Raw genomic sequence first — 21571 nt, 5'->3', positions numbered from 1 at the left:
CATTAACGAAAATGGAAGCTTGGGGATTAGAGTAGAGTAAGGAGATGAGAGAAATAAATTTGGAAGAGATGCCAAACCAACGAAGGGCTTGAAACATAAAGTCCCAACCTATCCTGTCAAAGGCCTTTTCGGCATCTAAAGAGATAGGTGCGAAAGGGAGATCCAACCGAGAAGCCCTGCTGATAATATTAAGAAATACACGAGAATTGTCTGAGGAGAGACGACCTTTCACAAACCCGGATTGTTCAGGACCGCGGATATCTGGTAAAAGGGGATCCATTCGAAGAGCGAGAATCTTAGCTAAATTTTTATAATCAGTATTGACCAGAGAGATCGGGCGGTAGTTTTTGCAGTGAGAGTGATCTTTATCCTCCTTGGGGATTAAACAAATTAGAGCTTGTTGAAAGGAACCGCTCGAAGAGTTCGCTGCAATTAAGGATTGAAAAAGAAGGAGAAGTTTAGGGAGAAGGAAAGAAGCAAAATGACTGTAAAACTCGACGGTAAAACCGTCAGGACCAGGAGCTTTCCCGTGACGTAACTTAGAAACCGCAAGAGAAATCTCGGAAAGGGATATATCAAGATCTAAAGAATTTAAGTTAACATGAGAGATTGGAGGAGAAGGGAGGGATTGGAAGTAGGAAGTGAGATCTAAGGGTGTGGGAATCTGTTCAGGGGTGTATAGGGTATCATAAAATTTGACAAACTCTGAGAGAATTTCCCTATATTTAAAGCAAGAAGCACCTGAAGAGGTACGTATAGATTCAATCTTCGTACGCTCTCGTCGTATCTTTAAATAATTGGCAAGGAGTTTACCCATTTTATTTTTACCACCGTAGTATCTGGAGTTCCATTTCAATAACTGGTTAGAGGCTGCCTCAGTTGTAAATTTGTTGAACGAGATCTTTGCTTCAATTAGTTGTTTAAGCGTAGAGTCCGAATTAGAGGAGTAATATTCATGTTCTAGACGTTTAATGTCAGATAAGATTTGAGTTGATTTAGCTTCTCTAAGTTTTTTCCGCCTAGCCACAAAGTTGATAATAAAACCTCTAGAGGCTGCTTTAAAAGAGTCCCAAACCATGACAAAGGAGGAATCATGAGTGCGATTAATAAGGAAAGTGGGATCTTGGAGTAATGTATTATTGAACCTCCATCTGCCCGAGGGAGGGGAAAAAGGAAGGAGGTCCAAATCTACAAAAACAGGGGCATGGTCAGAAAGGAGAATGGAACCTATTTCGGAACGAATGGCGTGTTGGGAGAGGGATTTGCTGAGGAAAATATGATCAATGCGAGATTGGGATTGGTGTGGGGGAGAGAAAAAACTATATTCCCTGAGGTCTGGATTGCATAGTCTCCAGATGTCCACTAAAGCATTATTTTGGGAGGTTTTAACAAATTGGGAGTGCATCTTGGAGGGTATAAACCTAGCTTTAGAATGGCGATCAAGGAAAGGGTCCATAATTTGATTAAAGTCTCCACCGAATACAATATAATCCCCAGAAAGGGAAGCAAGCTTGTCGGAAATAGAGGGCCAGTAGGAGCATAAACATTGAAAAGGATGAGGGGAATATTGTCAATCAACAGTTTAACAAGGACCCAACGGCCATTAACATCACAATCATGAGAAACTGAAGTAATATGTAACTTTTTATGTAGTAAAATTACAACCCCATTTTTCTTCTCAACAGTAGGGGAACAAAAAACATGACCCACCCAACAACGTTTAAGTTTAAGAGCTTCTTCCTCCGAAAGGTGAGATTCTTGGAGGAGGGCAATGTCAGTATGAAGTCTAGCAAGGTGTGACAGTACCCTTTGCCTTTTAATGGGATTGGTTAACCCCTTAATATTCCATGTTGTAATTCATAATGAAACAGTATACAAAAGTGAATAACGATAACATGCTCATTAAATGTAAAAATCGAGAAGAGAAGAAACTGGTAAAGAGGAGAAAAGAGAAGAGGATTAGAAGAAGAAAGAAACAAGTTCATTGAGTCCAGAAGTCGGAGGAAGAGGGACAAGAACATTGCTAATTCCGAAAGAAAAGAAAGCATGGTGCAGAAAAAAGAAAGGAAGAGAAGAAGAAACAGAAGGGCGTAGAAAGGATGAAAGAGCTCAAGAAGAAAAGGACAGAAATAGAAACAAATAAGAAGACAGTACACGTTCGAAACGAACGACTGAAAGACATACTTACGGAATGAAAAAACTCAAGAACGAGGATGGGGTAGTGGAGCCGGGAGACAGCGACGACAACACCCAGAGCAGACACCGAACCTCAACTACTATGGAACCAAAACGCAGCATATAAAGACAATATGGCACATTAGGGTAGGAGGGAGGGAGTGAGGATGCATCTGTAAGAAAAACAAGAGAAATGTACAAATAAGTGGATAGACGTGTCATAGGGGAACAAGAAAAAACAACACTGTAGATAAACTGCGTAAGGGACATATGAGATTAAAACAACCATCAGGAGAATAGACAATAGGGGATACACAACATCAGCAACAATGGAGAAACAACAAAATCATGGCACAACGAAACCCAAGGAGAGGGAACAGAGCCTGTCAGCCAGGTCCGGACTCATCCATAACATCTGGGCTCTGCCTTCGGAGGAACGCTTGCAAGGCTGCAGGGTCTTCATATGTGGTTGTTCTGTCTTTATATGTAACCTTGAAGAGGCAAGGATGTAGTAGACCGTATCTTGCATTCAGGGCCCGGAGCTGAGGTCTCATATCCAAAAACTTCTTTCTTCGATCTGCAGTGGCCTTGGAGACATCCTGCGACAAATAAAGGCGATGGCCCTCCCACATAATTTGCTTTTTGAGCTTGGCAGCTGAGAGGACCTGCAGGAGGTCAGTGTATTGTAGGAAGAGCATAATGACACCTCTAGGTTTGTTGGTGACCTTCGGTCCAAGACGATGAGCCCTTTGGATGTTGATGGAAGTTAAAGCTGGAGCATCTAAGATCTTGGCAAGGAAGGATTGGAAGAAGACGGTCGGGTTTGAACCCTCCGTAAGTTCCGGAAGCCCGTAAAGACGTAGATTGTTCCTGCGATTTCTATTTTCCAAATCCTCCGCCTGGCGCTTGAGTAGGAGTATCTCCGCCTCCATCGACGGGATATGAGAACAAGAGGTTTGGAAGGAGTCTGCAGAAAGTTCCAGAGAGTGAACTCGGGCGTCAGGGATGACCATTTTTCTTGCATAGCCTGCATGTTCTTTGTGGTGGATTCCATAAAGGGCCTGAAAGCACGAAGTTCCTCCAAGATGAGATCCATAGAAGAAGAGGAGGAGTTACTCCCTGGTGATGGAGGGTCTTTCTTCAGGCGTTTCGAGGAAGCTAGGGTAGACAACAGCTTGCCTTTGTTACGCGCCTTCGGGATAGCTCCACGTGCAGACTCCGATTTCGAGGCCATGTCGTCAACCAAGTCCTGAGAAGGAGAGTCTGAATCTGAGCCAACAGGCAACTTTGCAGCAGCGGCCAGTAGCAAACCACAGGGTTCCTCCATGAAAGAGCAAGAAGTTCTATGAAAGAAAGCGAAGTGCCGGTGATGAGGGAACAGGAAATCCGTCAGTAGTAGACCAAAACGCAAGGCCAGCAAGGAGCGGAAAAAGCCGCAAAAATTCCAATCAGGTGGTTATGGAAATGTAAAGCAAGGCACAGGAGAAGAGTCGCAAAAGGAAGCAAAAGCAGCAGCTGCACAAAACTGTGTTTAAAGAAGTAAGAGCCTCCTGAGAAAAAGGATGCAGAGTGTGAAAAACCAACATGTTATGACAGGCTAAGCATTCGTTGTCTGCGAGAATTGTAGTTTCTGCACATGTCGTAGAAGTCTCGCGATCCCACGAGGGGACCACATTGAGGAATCCACAACAGGTAAGGGGGAGATATCCACAGGCGGAGGGTATTAATCGCCAAGGGCTGAAGACTTTGCGAGCGTAAGGAATAGTCCAGAAAGATAGAAGTGGTTGTAGCGCTTGAGTAAGGGTTTTGGTTGACAGGCAATGCGCTGAGCTGACTGAAGAGAAAAACTCCACAAAATGGCGGTCCCAGCAGCACTTAGCGGGTCGTGACAGCGAGGGGGAAGAGAAATGGCCAAAGGTGACTCATGAACCCCTATGAAGGCTCATCTTACCAAAAATGTTCGTCACGAAAAGATGCAGGCTCCGCATGGGTGTCGCGGTAATCCTTCAGCCGGACGCCGTAAGGAAAACGCGGCCGGCAATTAAAATGGTGGAATGCGACGCGGAAGCCAGTGTCGTCGAACAGCATGAAAGAAACGCGGAACCGGCAAACAATGAGGGCGCGGGGCTCACCTCATGTTCCGGACCGCGTATCAGCCGCTGTCACGAAGAGAAACCTCCAGCTGCTGCGGGAATGAGGTGCTGAAAGGAGGCTCGGTCCGGAGCTCCGGTATTAAGCCGCCATCTTGGCCGGTGGTTAAGCCACGCCCCCCCCCAGCTCACTATCCTTAAATAATGATCTGAACACCATACCCTCTGCTGATCATTTGGAAAGAAACATACACATTAAATGGGAAAGTCTATGATTTGTTTATACTTTGTAGATGAGTAATTGCCAGAAATCCAGTTATATTCCTTCACACTGGAGCAAAGCGAAGGGACTACAGACACAGCTAGCTTAGAGGCAAAGAGTGGGCAATCTCCTATCAGACACGGGTCCAACTTGAATACAGATTTCATCAACCGTGCTTCCAGACCAGATAGCATGCATTAGGTGAGGCTTACAACAAAACTAGATACTAAGTCTTTTTTTTACGGGAGTCTAGGAGCTCCTGATACGGAAATACTGCACTTGAAAAGTCCAATACGAAGGGGTGTTGTAATTTCTAGATGCAGTATTTACAATGTGCTTGTTATGATTGTGGAATATCCAAAGACATCATTGTTTCTGCTCCAGGTCCTGGAATTGTTTTCTCAATTTCAGTTTTTTCCCCAGAGCAAATGTACCTGATTTTTCCCTGTTGAAATATGTGCCAGGGAAAAAATCAGGAATGTGCTGTATCCATACAACTTGTTATCCTGATTCAGCTCGTAACTCCTGTTAACAGGCAAGTGGGGGTATCCCAGATTCTCCTAATTATGGCCTGTGTGGCAACGTTTCTGACTTCTATACCATTTGAATAGCTATGGAGTCATCTTGGAGAATTAGTTTTTTCTTAACTCAGTAAGGGATGCATACATGTAAGGAGGTTGTCTTGCAGATATTTCCACAGTCGTGACAACACCAGTAGTTCAGCTCTGATGTGCCACAGAATACTTATCATACTAGGCCTAAAAAATACCCAGGGTATTTTGTTTCAGCTTTTTCTTTTTTAAATATTTTCATTGCGTTATACAACAAAAATGTAGTCCATATCATCACAATACAGTTGGCAGTAGGACATACATTTGTCTTTTGCAAATGTTGCATCTCAGAGGAGATGCAAGCTAGGGTAATCTTATTCGATACATTACAAAACATGTTGTTTCAACTTAAGGGATACGTTTTTAATGTTTCATCTCAGTCTCCTTTTTCTCCACTCATTGCCCTAGCCCCTCTGCCAGAATTTCACCTGGCATGATCATGATTTGGGTCAGGAAGAGAACACTTATCCCATGAATGCTCTGTGGCATCGAAATATTCCATGTCCTCCTATTTACTATGTCACAGCTACTGCACAGAAGGCAAGTTGTACCAGTGCTTTGAGATTATAGGCACTGCATGGATGATGCTCTAGGTCTTTCTTATCTGTATGGTGCATGAGGTACCTCTGCATTAGATTCCAGTGGTCAGCCATCCATAGCCAATTTGTAGAATGTTGTCACATCACTGGGTGACCATGGTTCCTGTCTCTAACAATGGTCAGGTTTCCTTGCATGGTTCGATGCACGTCAAGGTTTCGCTCTACCTCCTTTAAAATATCAGCAGACCAGGCTCTGAGCTAGTTGCATGCATGTGATACTAGGATGATGGACCCCTTCAGCACACCTCCATTTGTCCTATCATCTGCATGTGGCGTGGTTACAGTTGGTGGGCTGTGATGGATTCTTAGTTCCTAGCATCAGCAATAGATTACAATCATGCCTGTGCATCAGAAAGAAGGTCCACTGGTAGTTTCTTGTGGTTTTGTATAACCATTGATTCTGAGTGGCAAGTCTTGGGCAATGGCCCTCTGCTAGGTTTTGATTGTTTAGTTAGTTAGTCTCCCTTCTCCAAATCCCAGGATTTTGTTCCACCTCCTCCAGGGCATTTGGAAAGAATGTTGGTTGATTCTGTCAACCTATCGATGGCTTGGCACCCCAGTCACTCAACTAACAGTCACGTAGGGATAGAAGGACGGTGCATTTGTCTGTCATTGAAGAATATTCTGTCTAAGAGAATGCCTGCACATATAGCTGCTGCAGGACAAACCCTCTCCATGGTGTGGGAGGACCTAATAAAATAATTGTTTAGGGAGACAGACTCCTAATTCATCAATGGCAATTTTATGTTTTTTTATATAATGTCTTTATTGGCATTGAGATATAACAACAAATACAACAATGCGTTTAAGCCAGGTGCTGCACCACAACTAGGCTTCAGCAGTCAGCATTCCTTCCCACCCAATCCATTTAGGAGCACATCTTCAACAGGAAAGCACTGTTTTAGTAGCAAAGAGAAGGTTCTGGCATATTGTTGGCTTGTGTAGCAAATTAATAATCCCATGCTTCTCTATACATTCCAAATCAGAGCGGACACATGGATCAGCACGATCAGTGAATAACCAATCATTCATCGGTGTAAGTTGGTATGTCTAATTATGTAGTTTAATGTCTGCTAATCAAAATCCTCCATCATATGGAGGTAGTACATATTTCTTAAAAGCAACTCTAGGTTGATTTCCATCCCAAAGGAATGTCCAGGGTGCAACTGAAGTGCTTGGAGTGATTTATGTGGTATGACGTGTGGAAAGTTCAGGAATGACTATGGGGGTAGAAAGATCATGTTAAATAGTGTGACGCGGTCAGCAATATTTTAAAAAGCGAGCTCTAGGATGGCATGTCTTGTTGATTCTGAGCGAATAAGGGCACTAAAGTCCGCTTTCAGGTGTTGTGTAGTTCCTAAAAATACATAGGATCTGCACAATTAGACAACATAAACTAAGGGATTGCTGTCCAGACACCCCCAAAGGATATGTTAGCCTTTAGAGCAGCTAGCTCATAGTGCCACCATAAGCCCCCTAACCTTACCAAAGAGCAAATAGTTTTTGACAACTATCGAACATGATAACCCTTGATCCTTCAAGGATCGTGAAACAGTACTTTTCGCTCAGTCAATCGTACTCACTTAGTCTCAGAGAGATACACAGAACACACGATGGGGGCGTTTTCAATAAGCATTTTTGAACCAGCGTCATTATAATATATAACATATGTGCTGTGACAACCATTACACAGAAACAGATGTATAAGATAACAAGCATCAACAGAGTAAATAAAAGGCAGAGTTCTACCCGTGTGCTAAAACAGTGAATATATGCAGGCATACAGATACTTAGCGATAATCAAGCATACTCCTACGATGCAATCCCTACCTAAGTGTACCTAGCATGTATGTGTTTGTGAAGCCAAGAATCCCCTAGGAAAGAGCCAACCCCATTACCTGGTGGGAGAGAACGAAGGATCCTGTCTTGGTCTTGAGTTCGACACACCCCAAGGGATGTCAGACCACTGCGGTTTGTAGCTTCTGCAGGCCGGGACCTCAGCGTCTAGTGCCAGCGTGAAGATTCATCTCTGCCTATCAAATGGTGGTATGGGTCTTTTATACCATAAAGATAGCCTCGGGGTTCCTTACATAATTGATATGTTGTGAATACGATTATGCAAATTAGCCTGCAACAATACCAGCGATTATGCAAAGCAGTTCTTTCGCCCTAGGATGTAGATTTCCATGACTTTTACACAGAGTATGTTCATGCTGTTATGTACGTCATGTGCAGGGACTTTTCTAAGAATCCTCATGCATAATAAATGAGGCTAGTTTCCAGGAAACTGATCGACATTTATTCAGCACATAACTGGGTAAAAGGTCAGTGCTAGAACCATTATGGAGAGCAAGGTAGAACAAATGTAGGTAAAAGGTTGTGTAGCTACCCAGGCCTAGATTAGGGTGCATAACACAGGTCATTAGTTCGGTAAGCACAACTTGAATGCCTAGGTTTTTGAAGTGGTCAGTGGCAAGCTGGAATCACAATATTATTTCAAGTCCAGCATGATAACTAGTACAAAGACAGGTGTATTTTCACTTCACCACAAGCCCAGTGGCATCACCATAAACCTGCAGAAGTCTCAGGGTTCTTAATATATAGTAATAAATTATTGGCATGAAGGAACACATGGTTCTCCTGTTTTGTGCTGTAGCTGAAATGACTTATGAGTGAATCCCTCCAAATCCATTCAACACGTGGTTCTATAATCAAAGGAAAAAGGAGGGAAGAGAGGGGTCAACCCTGGTGTGCGCCACGTTGGATCTCAAATGGAAAAGATAAGGAGCTATTGATCCAGACCGTCACCCACTGGTTAGTGTAAAGAATTTGCACGAACCACCTGAAAAGCACGCCATAATAAAATCTGAAAAGCAGGACGAAATTTGTGCGTTCCAACAACCGGATCATGAATGTCAAGAGTATCGAGTCAAAGGCTTTCTTGAAATCAATTAAAAGCAAGGTGTAGCAGTCCTAAGAGGATTCGGATCGTGTAAGGACAACATGGATGATTCAAAGGCAGACATGAAGCTTTTTGTCCAAGAGGGTCAGGCTGCACAGTGAACTTACCAGCCTATTGGCTGAAACCTTGGCCAAGAGGTTAGCCTTCAGGTTGATCAAAGATAGGGGCCAATATGAAGGTCAGCCAGTCAGTGACTTCCCTGATTTAATGATCACTGAGATAATGACCCTTCTCAAAATTTGGTAAAGTGCACACCTCAAAGGCCTCCTTGTATATTGCCTGGAGTGAGGGAATCAGGTCTGAGGCATATTTCGTACATGGCACCAGTGAAAACTCATTAGGACCAGTGTTGCTTCCTGTAGAAAGGCAGTAATTGCTTTCGCTATCTCTTCCACGATCAAGGCGTAGTCCACTCCCTTGCGCTCGCTATCGAACAGCCTTAAGACTATCAGATCTTCAACAATGAACTGGCCCACTTACATTTATTATACTATCTTTGTAGCCAATGCACTGGTTTTACCCCCACTGTTTTCTTGACTGTTGTATGGCAAATAAGAGTGCGAGAATAAATAACCCCTGTCACAAGATCACAGTCCCAATATGATGGACGCTGACACCAAAATGCACACGCGTTCTAATTAATTTATATATCACCAGTAGAGGCTGGCTTAGCTGCCCAGTTTTGCGATTGCTTATATACAGGGCTTTAACTGGGATGAAAAAACTGGGGGGTCGTTCAAAGGGGCTAGTCAAATGTAATTAAGGGCGTGGCCATGAGGAGGCCTGAAAATAAGTTTAGCAAAGAAGATCACGTCCTGGGATAGTCTGCCAGATTGCTACCGTCTCTCCAGGCTCTGCCTCAGTATGGGAAATCCCGTGAAAATGCCTTTCTGCTGTGAACTAAGGAGAAAAAAGAAAGACATTCATCCCCAGTCTCAGATCTCTGTTAAATCCATATTTATTTTGCTCACCATGTCACCCCAGTTTGGACCCAGCCATATGGACATCAGTCTTGACCATACTTCCCATGGGAACAGTCTAGCCCGAACTGCCAGGCCAGGTCCTCCCTAGACCACAAAAGCAACTCGGGACTGGTTTTGGGGTGTCACCTCATCAGCAAGGCTAGCTTGAATCCAGTGGCATAGCAAGCAAAGGAACCAAGTCTGGACATACCCTTCCCACTTGGGGCCATTATAGCAACACAAAAAGATGATGGGCATTGTCAAACATTTCCCCCCAGCCACAGATCTCAGTTACATCCATTGTTTTTTTGCTCACCATGTTAACCCAGTTTGGACCCAGCCATATGCAAATCAGCCCTGACCCAGATCCCTAAGTGGCCATGGGTATGCCCTGACCCTGACACCTAAGTAGCCATGGGTATGCCCAGACATGGATCCCTCGCTTGCTGTGCCACTGGATTCAAGCAAGCCTGGCTGATGAGGTGTGATGTCCCAAAATTGGTCCCAGGATGCTTGTTTCTGGCCCAGAGAGGACCTGCCCTGGCAGTTCAGGCTGGACTGTTCCCATGGAAAGCGGGGTGAAGATTGATTTGCATATGGCTGGGTCCAAACTGGGGTGGCATGCCGAGCAAAAAAACAATGGATTTAACCCAGATCTCTTGACTGTTGTGAGTGTTTGTAAAGTTTCAGCACTCCGTCTATTATTTTGTCCATCATTTTGTATGCGTTTGCTATGTTTGCCCTAAGTGGCCAGGGAAATGCCCTTACGTGGGTCCCTTGCTCCCTGTACCTCTAGATTCAAGCTATCAAAGCTACTGAGGAGTGATACCCGAAATTGGTGCCAGGATGCTTGTTTCCAGTCCAGGGAGGACCTGGCCTGACAGTTCAGGCTGGACTGTTCCCATAGGGAGAAGGTCAAGACTGATTTGCATATGGCTGGGTCCAAACTGGGGTGACATAGTGAGCAAAAAAGCGATGGATTTAACTTAGATCTCGTGACTGGCGGTGAGTGTTTGAAAAGGTTCAGCACTCCGTCCATCATTTTGTTATGAAAGACACCAAATCATACTAGTAATGGGTAACTGCTACCTTGGACATAATAGCTCCTTCCTTCAACCCTTGTGCGCTGTGGTTTAACCCAGACCTACTACCTCTAAAAATCAATGACGGAAAGTTGTAAGGAAGTGGTGTATTACATTTGATGAAATAGATAAAAAGTCCCATTGCACCGCTATTATTATTGATCATAAGGTAACTAAGATCGAGGTTGCAAAACATTTCTCAAAGGAGATTTTTGCGTTGTAAAATCTATGCCGCACCCTCTAGTGATGATCCAGAAGACTGAAGATTCCCAGGCTAGGTGCGATACTCTAGTGATTTTCTTTGAAAACAAAATATTTGCTGTTCATGACTCTTTACACTTTTTTAGTGGCCCCTGCAGCTGCCATCTTCGAGACCATGATCTGCCTTATGGAAGTGAATTCACTCAGATCACAGAATTTTCCCTAAATGCAACTTGGGTTCACTGAATGACCCCTCCCTGCTGTCAATCCTAACATGAGCAGTCTTAGCAATTACACCCACTCTGTAATTTACTTAACATCTCTTTTCATTCAGCATCTTTAACCAGTTCTTGGAACCTAGCTCTAGTATCCCCCATACTGAAGAAGTCCAGTGCTGGTCCTAGTAATCCTGCTAATTACACACTTTTCTCTTTACTCCCTGCTCCAATTCAAAATGCTTGAAATACATATTAATCTCAATTATCTTTATTTATTGAGGCCAACAATATCTTAAATTCGTCACAGTTTGTGTTCTGTGCTGCTCATAGCACAGAGGCCATCCGTCTTACGGCCTCAGAACCCCTTAAACAACTTTTGGATGCAGGCGGTACGGCCGCCCTCAACATTTGAATTTATCTGCAGACTTCAACACTATATCCTACACCATCCTCGTTCATTGTTTAACTGAGATCGGCATTGTCCAATTTCTTTCAAACTATATGATCTGCATTAGGTTCCTATAACTCAGAGGATCCAATTTAAAACCTTGATGCACAGTCACAGAACCATCATCTCTCGGGCCCCCAAAGTCTTCAGAACCTGTGTTCCTTTCGGCACCTGAGGTCCTCCAACGCTTTACACACCCTCCTTCCTAAATTCTGCTGGGCAGGGAGAGGAGGTAGCTCTGCAGCAGCACCAGGAGCTAAATTATGCTGTAGTCTTCCTCCAACACTTCGAACAACATTGAATTGTTCTTGATTCTTGAAAGATCTCAAAACGTGGTTCTTTAACCATATTTTACCCTAGAACAGGGGCCTTTAAACTTTTTTGCTCTGAGCCCGGTAATGCAAAATGTTTTGTTGTCGCCTTCCGTCCCCTCCTCCCTTCAAAATGTTATGGCAAGGGTTGGAAGAGTGGGAGGGGCAGGGCAGAATGCAGGAGTGAGTTCGAGACCTTTTAATGGCCACTTTTTCTGTAGCTCATAATTCATAATAAATATGAGATTTATAATAGGCCAAATTCAACAAACAAAATTGGAATTGGACAAAAAGCTATGGTGCCCTTAATTTGGGTGTGATGAGCATCTGGCACCCTTGGCCCCATGCAACTGCACCCATTACACTGATGGTCGCTGCGACCCTTAGTAGCAGTCCATCTCTTCTGCTTTTTCACCTCTTTCCCACCATGCCGGATCATCATCCCAATCTTGAAACAGACTCTGTCCCCTTTTTGGCATGGGGAGATTAAGTGATTTCCCCAGACTCACAGAATGTCAAGCTGACGCCAGGACTTGAACCCAGCTGGTTCCCTAGTTGTAAGGTTGGCAGCTCTCGCCATTATGCCACATCTTCTCCCTTTTAGAAAGAAAATGAGCTCTCGTGTGGTGCCCCACGGTTTTTTGCAGCAGAGGTGCCCTCTGCCCTAATTCTTCCAGTGGAAATGAACCTCCATACCCAGACAATCATACTTGTGATCCAGTGGCCCCCTCAGAAACCTGGACCTCAGTGCTTTTGCACCTGCTTCACTAACTATAGGTACTGGCTTCTGAAGAGGGCTGTTTCCTCTGCCCGTCATCAAAAACTTTGGCTCCCATTTTATCCCATCCCCCTCAATGCCATCTTTCTGATGCTCAAACAAAGGGGTCTCCTCTGTTTCAATTTTACCCACGCGTGGACCATCTCTCCCAAGTACAAAGCAACACTTGCCACAGCAGGTCTGCCCTGTCCCCTCATGCAAGCAAGGAAGGATAGTAAAACAACCATAATTGGGGTTCACTCAGTCTGGAATTTGAGGTAATTCCTAATCTCCAGGACAATTTACAGGCAGGCATCCTGAAAGGCTGTCACCTGACAAATGGTCATAATGCGCTCTTATTAATTAACCTCTATCATAACTCACTTGGGCCTATATCCAATCTGGCCACCCTGACAACGCTCCTTGAATCCTTAATCCTCCAACACCCGGCCTTGGAATGCATCATCCTCGGTGACTTCAATACCCATAATATAGGGATATCAACCATACGAAGACTTCAGCCTGGGGCTACCATTGCTCTGAATGACCTATTAAATACTTACAAGCTGGCGACAGCCCACTCGGTCCTCTTAAATCTGAGCCCAGGGTCCTTTGTCTGCCCTACATATAACAACCAAACAACGATTGATTACATCATTCTCAGTGAAAAACTACAACCTCTCATGTCAGACTTTACAGTTCAGCCGCGCAATGATAGCGACCACGCTGCCTTAACCATCACATTGAATCTCATCGCGGACACTCGCCACAGGCTCGAATACATTGGTGCATCAAATGGCGAAGATCTGATAAAGCTGCCTAGAAGAATTAAATGGGTACAGACCTCTATCACATCCTTTAACAACTGGGCAAATCAGTGGCCAGGCTGGCCACCGAATGAACAGGTAAAGGGCGCAATAGCAACCTGGAATACCATCACTGAGACCCTGGCTGCGATCCTTCGTTGAGCCTCAAACAGCACATCTAACAGGGACTCTCAACCCACATATGGACACAAGGTGAAACTTAAAATCAGCGCCAAACAACTGAGCAAGAAAAGTAAACTCTTCTATAAACATGGCACTAGCCCAATGAAGAAACAACTCCAAGAGGCCAGCAAAAGTCACTCAAAGAAGGTCTGGGAGGCAAAACGAGATCACTGCGAAGCACAATGGCTGAAAATCTTTGACCTACTGAGCCCAGGAAAATCGCAGGAGTTTTGGCACTATCTAAGCACACTCGGACGATGTACAAACCACCGAGAAAACTCCCTCGAGGCTCCTATCTGGGTCGCTCATGTAGAAGCACTCTACATTGAAACCGGCCCCGTCACCAAGCAAAATGAAACAATCAACGTTGGAGCTGACTTAGATCTAATCACTGAGATGACTGCCCCGCCGGGAAAACTGTCGGTGTCAAAAATTCTAAAAAACATCAGACAAAATGGTGCCCCGGGGCCTAATGGCCTTCCCGGACACTTATTTAGGGCTAACATCGACTTCTGGTCAAAGACCCTGACCCATCTGTACACCGAATGCTGGCTTCTGGGCGATGTCCCTGATTCATGGAGAGGCTCGCTACTACAGCCAATTCATAAAAAGGGCCCCAAATCTGAACCATCAAACTATCGCCTGATGGCCCTTCTAGACATCGAGGGAAAAGCATATGCCAGTGCGATTCTGAGGGACCTTACAGACTGGACGAACGTTGAAGGTCTCCTTCCATTCTGTCAAACTGGATTTAGACCAGGGTCCGCCACATCGACAACATTACTGCACTCGCTTATCTGGTCCACCACGCTCGGACACGCAAAAGCCCCCCCTTATTCGCCTGCTTCATTGACTATTCGGCGGCGTTCGACGGGGTAGATCGTGCAATCTTGTGGAGAAAGCTGGCCCAATGGAACATCAACCCAGCTTTGTTGAGGGCGATCCAATCTTTGTATCACAAAACGTGGGTAAGAATTAAACTCTCGAGGGACCATGCATCAGCAAAGATCAACACGGATCGTGGGCTAAAACAAGGGTGCGTGCTAGCTCCAATGCTATTTAATCTATATACAGCTGACATGGAGAGAGCCTTGTCTGGGGCAGCACTGCATATCCCAAAGATCGGCGGGACAAAACTTCACTTTATGCAATACGCCGACGACCTGGTGCTCTTGGACCATAAGAGAATTGGGCTACAAAAGGCATTGACGGCACTCGCCGCATACAATGACAAAAATAAGCTTGTAGTTAACTCGTCCAAGTCCAAAATCATTATCTTTGGAAAGCACCCAAAGAAAAAATCATTAAAATGGCGGCTTGGCAACCTTTTGCTGGAAAGCACTCAGCGGTACACTTGGGCATTTGCTTTCAGGAGTCGGGGCTCTCTAGCGCACACCTAAAGAATATTCAAGGCAAAGGCAAATCTATAACTTACGCCATTTGCAAGCTGCACGCTTCTTTATATAGCCCGTCCACAATGGCTATCCAACGTGTACTCAAAGCAAAATTAATGCCGGCCCTAAACTATGCTCTCCAAGCATTTCCAGGGAATCTGCATAAAGAACTAGAAAAAATCCACTGCAGAGCCTACAAGAGATTATTCCTTCTTCCGAGGTGTGTCAGAAACACTCTCGTCCGATTGGAGTTTTCACTCAATCAGCAATACTTGGAAGAGATGGCAGCCCTAAGCAAGTACTACTTTTTAACAATGACGGCCAAGGAGAACACACTTAAGGCAACGCTGAATTGCATCTTCAGAGAATCGGGGAATCCTTGGTCGGCCACTCTCAAGGCGGCAGAGGACCAACTCAAACTTACCATTGAGTCTTGGAACCCCAAACATGTCAGTTACAGCGCCATCAAAAACTCTATAAAAAAACAAGTGCGGGTACGGTCAATAGAACTGGACCTGGAGTCGCTGGCAAAAAAGAACCTACACGTGTCCTTGGTCCTACCACATATCCTGCCTAATCCCAAACATCACCTCAAGCAGGCCGTGGGCCGCGCAGCCCTTCACAAGATCTTAGCTTACAGATTACACCCGCTGCCTCTCAAAGAACTATATGCCTTCGCCACGGCCTGCTCAGGATTCCGGGAATGCAGGCTCTGCAGGTACAAACGTGAGTCACTGGCCCACCTACTATTTTGCTGCCCTGCGCGTGGCCCGCAATTTCTATCTTAGGCCAATTCTAAGACAATCAGGATTCCGCACGGCAAAGGAGGCGACCACCCATCTCTTTACCTTGACAACGGTAAAGCACATGGCCTCCTTCGGAAAGTTCATTTATCAGACACAAACCCTGCTGATGGCACGGGAGGGCCTCCCCTCATAGAGACTTAGCAGACCCATGCCTTAATATGACCCTCCCTCATCGCTATCCCGCCCCTTCGGCGGCACAAACTCCTTTGGTTTTAACTTTTGTAATTTTATAATCTTGTATTTTGTTTTAATGTAATGGTTTTGAGTAACCAAACAATAAAAGAATTCATTCATTCAATTGGGGTTTAACCAGAGCCACTGGAAATCTGCAATTATGCTGCCATTTTGTTTTCTGCATAATTATAGATTTGCTGCATTCCCTCATAATCCATGATCTGCCTCAAAATCCATGGATTTCTAGCTTAAAACGGATCAAAAGTTGCTAAAAACTTAGCAATCTGTTGTTGCACAGTGAGGGACTCTTCACACAGGCTGACTGGTCACGTTGTTGCTTATTGCTATATATGGGTGTTAAACTGGGACTAATGAGGTGAAACCTTTGCCAGGTTGTGTTAACAAATGTAAAAAGTACAAAATAACTAAGTAATACTATCACAAAATATGCCGCAAAGCGCTGCATAAATTGTCTTTTCTTGCCCCATAATTTAGTCAAACTTGCCTTATGATTTGGTCATCCCTTGCTGAGTAGTTCCAGTGGGCCTGGATTTAGTGCGTTCCTCATACTCTCAACCCCGTGCAATTGGTTGAGCGCCAACCATATAGGCGGTTTTGCAGCTAATATAGTCTTTAACTGATGAAGTCACTTTGAGCTCCACTGTGATAAAGATTTCTTGAGAGGTAACAACTCAGTTCTGGAGTGAGTCCCTTTAATACATACATACAGAAATGCTTCTAGGTATAGTCTGATTACTTATTACTAAAATCTGTAGATATAAATTATGATTGACATGTGCACAGTTCTTTTTGCTGCAGATTGAATCCTCATAGTCGGTATTCCCCACTGTGTTAGCCAAGATTCAATTCTGTGACTCTTTGGTCACGCACAGACATTTACACCGATCGCATTAGCTAAATGAGGTTTTATAATGTAAGACTACATTTTCCACAGATTAGTTTAACTTGCATTTATATTTAATTTAAGGTATTTGCCTGTCGTTTTTTATATGCAGTTCTTGAAGGTGAAAAAATAACAAGCTAGTTACTGAATATTTTGTTCTTTAGCTACATCTTTGACCCCACCACCCTACTTACTGACTGTGCCCCAAGGCACTCGGGATTACAGTTAGACACGTTTTTTGCAATTCTACCTCTGCATATAAAGATGACAGCCTGGAAACGCGCCAAATAAACAAGGTTGTACTTACAGGCCATTTTCCATTACAAGCCCTTGCAGCCACAGTTAAGTTCCCATGGGAATGCAGTCGCAGACCCCTACAGGGTGTGCCCCACAGTTAGACGAATGCCCTAGAACATCCATTTTCATGCTCTATTTCTGGATTCGTCTCTGTTAATGTTAAAAATAATTTATAAAGCGCATGTACACCGGATGGTTTCATGGCGCTGTGAAGGCTCATAGATTGGTAACGGACTAGTTCAGTTTTAGGCTTGTACAAATAGCCACGTTTTAAGAGATTTCCTGAATTGCATTACCTTGGTACAGGAACGAATCTCCAACGGGAAGGTGTTCCACAATCTCGGAGCAAGAGTGGCAAATCTACAGCCGCCTTGGCGGACGCGTCTGAAAACGGGAATGGTAAGAAGTGAGAGGTGGGCAGAGCGGAGGTTCCGGGCCAGGGTGTGTCTGGAGATTAAGGTGTTAATGAATTTGGGGTTGTTACCATGCAGAGATTTGAAGATGAGGCAGCCCACGTTAAAGGCAGAGCGTTGAGGGATTGGGAGCCAGTGAAGTGTCCTCAATAAAGGGGTGGCAGACTGCCACCTGGGTTGATGCAGGATCAATCGGGCCACCTGGTTTTTTGCTATCTATAACCGTTTAAACAGATAGGTAGGCATGCCCAGGTATACAGAATTTGCATAGTCCAGGAGAGACAACACAGTGGCGACCACCACTTGTATCAGGGCTTCCTGTGTAAAGAACCAAAGTATCCTTTTGATCTTCCTTATTTGATAGAATCATTTGGAGACGACCGTGCCAACCTGGGTTTTTAATGACAGATCATGGTTGAGGGTAACTCCTAATGTTTTGGCCGAGGAGGAAGGGGAGGGAGAAGGACCTAGCTCTGAAGTCTCTATACTCCTTTACGTTTGGTTTCAGCTTCCTCTTACCAAAGTTATAGTGGCTAAACATTTTTGAAGAGCAATAGATGCGCTCTACAAATCACACCTTCATTATGTTGCATAATGGAAATGCTCCAGAAGGTATCAAAATGTAGTAGGATTGATGCAAAGCTGGATGGTTTACTTCCAGGTCATACTGAAATTGGAGTCAAGAATGAACGAAATAGAGAATGAGATCAGACAGAAACCACAATATTTTGTCAAATAACCAACATTTTTTAAGACTTTTAGAACAGAGAGATAGATTGTGTGTTTGTTTTTATCTGTGTGAAAGGAACAATTCCTTGTGAAATCCTACAGACTTCTCACCATCAGGGGCGGCTCCTCTGCGATGGCGGAGGAGCTAAGCCTCACTGGTCAGAGCCAGCAGCTAAAAAATAAAACCATGTATTTCATTATCGTTTTATTTTTAAGGAGCTGGCTCAGCCAGCGTGTGCAAGGAGGTGCAGGGCTGGGGCATGAGGAGAGAGAAGGAGTGCTATGTGCACTCTCTAAGTCAGCATGTGTGTGGCCTGACATCTCAGGTTGATCAAAACACACATGCGCACTTAGGTTTCTCTAGCCTGGCTGCATTGAACAGATGGGCTAGAGAAACCACACAGACTCCCTGAGCGGAGCATCTTTCCAGCCTGCTCAGGCCAATCCCCGCGCTTCTCTCCTGGCAGGACAGCAGTGGTGGGATTGGACAGGGAGTCTGTGACGAGTTCAAAGTGTCTGTTAAGACCAGGAAGAACCAGCACTGAGGTGCGACACAGGAGGTGGCGGGCAGCAGTTAAGTTTAACTTGTTATTATTATTAAACTCCCTCTCCCCTCCTGTCCCCCCATCGCACCTCTCCTTTACCCCACCACTTAACCCCTTCGCTGCAGGGGTTAATTTCCCGCTGTGCTGGGGGGGAGGGGGGCTCGCACGGCACCCACATGCTCATGACGAGCTCAGCTCGTCATGAGGCACGGCGCTCCTGTGCTCATGACGAGCTCAGCTCGTCACAGGTGCATTACCTGCCGTGGATTGCTCAGCACAGCAGGGGAATTATCCCCGCGTGTGAGCGTTCCACGGCTCATGACGAGCTGAGCTCGTCATGAGCACCGGAGCGCCGTGGCTCATGACGAGCTGAGCTCGTCATGAGCATAGAAGAGGCTAATTTATGTGGCTGCTGCCACTGCTCACCATACCCAGCTGCAAGCACCTGGACCCAGCTATTTACCAGAAAATACATTTACTAGGTGGATGTAACACCCCAGACTCCCGCCCCTCCGAAGGAATGGTTTCCCTTGTTAACCCCTCCAAGGGTATGGACCAAGACTATGTAATTATACCTTTTTCTTTCTGAAATAAATACCTGATAGAGACTTGTAGCCGCAGATTCGTTACTTTTTTATTCTCTCTGGGCATCAGACAATATGTTAGTGATAATACACTTGTTCTGTTTACAAGGCATTCTGTGTTTTGATGGTAAAGTTATATTACACTCGTTCTGTTTACACGGCATTCTGTGTTTTGATGGTAAAGTGATATTACACTCGTTTTGTTTACAAGGAATCCTGTGTTATGATGGTAAAGTGATATTTTCCAAGTATACTGTAAATGGAAAGGCTGTGCTAACATGTCGCTTTAGCTACATTTACCGTAAATGTCATTTTGCTCGTAGCATTGTGCCCTCTGGAAATATTGGTCTCGGTGGTATTTGAGAAACATGCTATCATTATTGTCCTGAGAGGTGAACTTTTCAACATTATTGTGTGCAGGCTGGTGATGTACATCGAAAGAGACAGCAGAAAAGCCACGCCAGCAAAGGAGCCGCAAAGCAGCAATGAGTACCTGTCACAGTGCCTTGATCTGCTCATCGCTCACATTGCTCAGGAGCTCCCAGGAATTCTAGGTACGGTGAAGACACCGAGCAATCTTACCTTTTCTCGCCTGCCTTCCCTCGTCTTGTCAATCTGCAATGTCAAGGAGCTCTTTAAAGAGGATCTTCTTTGAGGAAATGTCAAATGTGTTTAATTTAAGAAAAAGTTCAGAAATGCAGGGCATTATCACTGTGTTTATTATATATTATGTACTTTCAAAACTTATAGGCCAGTTACTTGTTCACCAACAACCCCAAAATTGGATAACCCTGAAGAGAGCACAGCGGAGGCTGCTTGAAGGCAATCCACCACAAAAAGAAACCTTTTGCTACTAAAATGCTGTGCAAATTCACGTTTAGCAGGGACCAGTACCATACCTTGTTTGAATGCATCAGTGTTACAGTAGTATGCACATTTATGAATCTATATGTGTCGTATTCTTCACAAATATTGTCACGAAAGGTAAGTAACATTTTCTTTTCTTTTTTCTTTTGCACTAAATATACTTTCTATTGTAGGTGATATTCTTGGTGCCTTAGCTGTTGTGTCTGGACGGAAGCATCCATCAACGACTCAAGCTAAACAACTGAAAGTCTGCCTTCCCATGACACCTGTAGTGCTTCATCTGGTGACATCTCAGGTACCGTTTCAACGGCTATGTCCTTGTGTTATGTTGCACTTCTTCCAATATTGTAACTTATTTAGAGTCTATGTCTTCTCAGAGACAGTATAAAAAAGCTATATTTGTGTGGCTTATTTCGTAAAAGAGCAGAATGAAATGTTCTCCCATAATCACTAATTTGTTTCTTCTGATTTGGGCAGATATTTCGTCCTCAAATTGTGACCGAGGAGTTTCTTGTCAGTTTTGGAACTTTACTTGTGAGTAGCATGATAAGTTTATATTTAAATTGCTCTTACAACTGATGAAAGCCATTTCCTGTCTCGCACATGCAACACGAGTATTGTCAGATTCAGTGGGTGATACAACAAATGCTTCTGTAATGTCAGTTTCTTTTGCTTCCCTTATGACATTGCCTTTCTCTTTTTTTTTATCAACCTGTTTTTACATTAAACTTGGGGCAACCGTAGTTCTTGGTCTAACTTAAGGAATATATTGCAGTGTCGGGCAGAAAGTGGTACTCTGAATGTGTTAAAAGCATCCTATGCTCTTAATGTGATGTCATCAAGGTAACTAACTGACTTCTAATCTTCTTAGGTTGTATTTCTACATAATGTGCTGTCTATGCCAATGCTTATTATACCAAGTTATGCAATGCAACTTGTTAAGAGGTTAGATCTGTTCGCCACGGCCTTGAACAGGACTTGTTCTGAGCATTTAGTTCCCTCTGAATTGTTCCCTGGGTGATGCCTTCTGATTCACTTATACTCAGAGCCTGCATACAGGTTTCCATCCAACCTATTTCTGTTAAAAGTATTACCTAAAGTGCAGGAGGATCGAAAACTGCCAATCCTGATCGCCCCAGGTTGGGCACGGACAATCTGCTATGCCGATCTATTGACATTCAGCCAGCTCTT

General features: G+C 44.3%; 1 protein-coding gene across 5 annotated transcripts in view; it reads left to right on the top strand.

The window, feature by feature from the left end:
• ULK4 (unc-51 like kinase 4) overlaps nucleotides 1–21571 on the top strand; it is a 2246396-nt gene that overhangs the window by 861232 nt on the left and 1363593 nt on the right. For all 5 annotated transcript variants that reach the window (XM_078663530.1, XM_078663529.1, XM_078663527.1 and 2 more), the window contains 3 exons: nucleotides 19934–20067; nucleotides 20554–20675; nucleotides 20858–20914. In XM_078663530.1, the coding sequence (XP_078519656.1) occupies nucleotides 19934–20067; nucleotides 20554–20675; nucleotides 20858–20914 (313 nt within the window). The remainder of the gene's footprint in view (nucleotides 1–19933; nucleotides 20068–20553; nucleotides 20676–20857; nucleotides 20915–21571) is intronic.

The sequence above is a fragment of the Lissotriton helveticus genome, chromosome 10 (genome assembly GCF_964261635.1).
Source record: "Lissotriton helveticus chromosome 10, aLisHel1.1, whole genome shotgun sequence".
In the NCBI taxonomy this organism is placed as follows: domain Eukaryota; kingdom Metazoa; phylum Chordata; class Amphibia; order Caudata; family Salamandridae; genus Lissotriton; species Lissotriton helveticus.
This window is presented reverse-complemented; position numbering and strand designations above follow the sequence as displayed.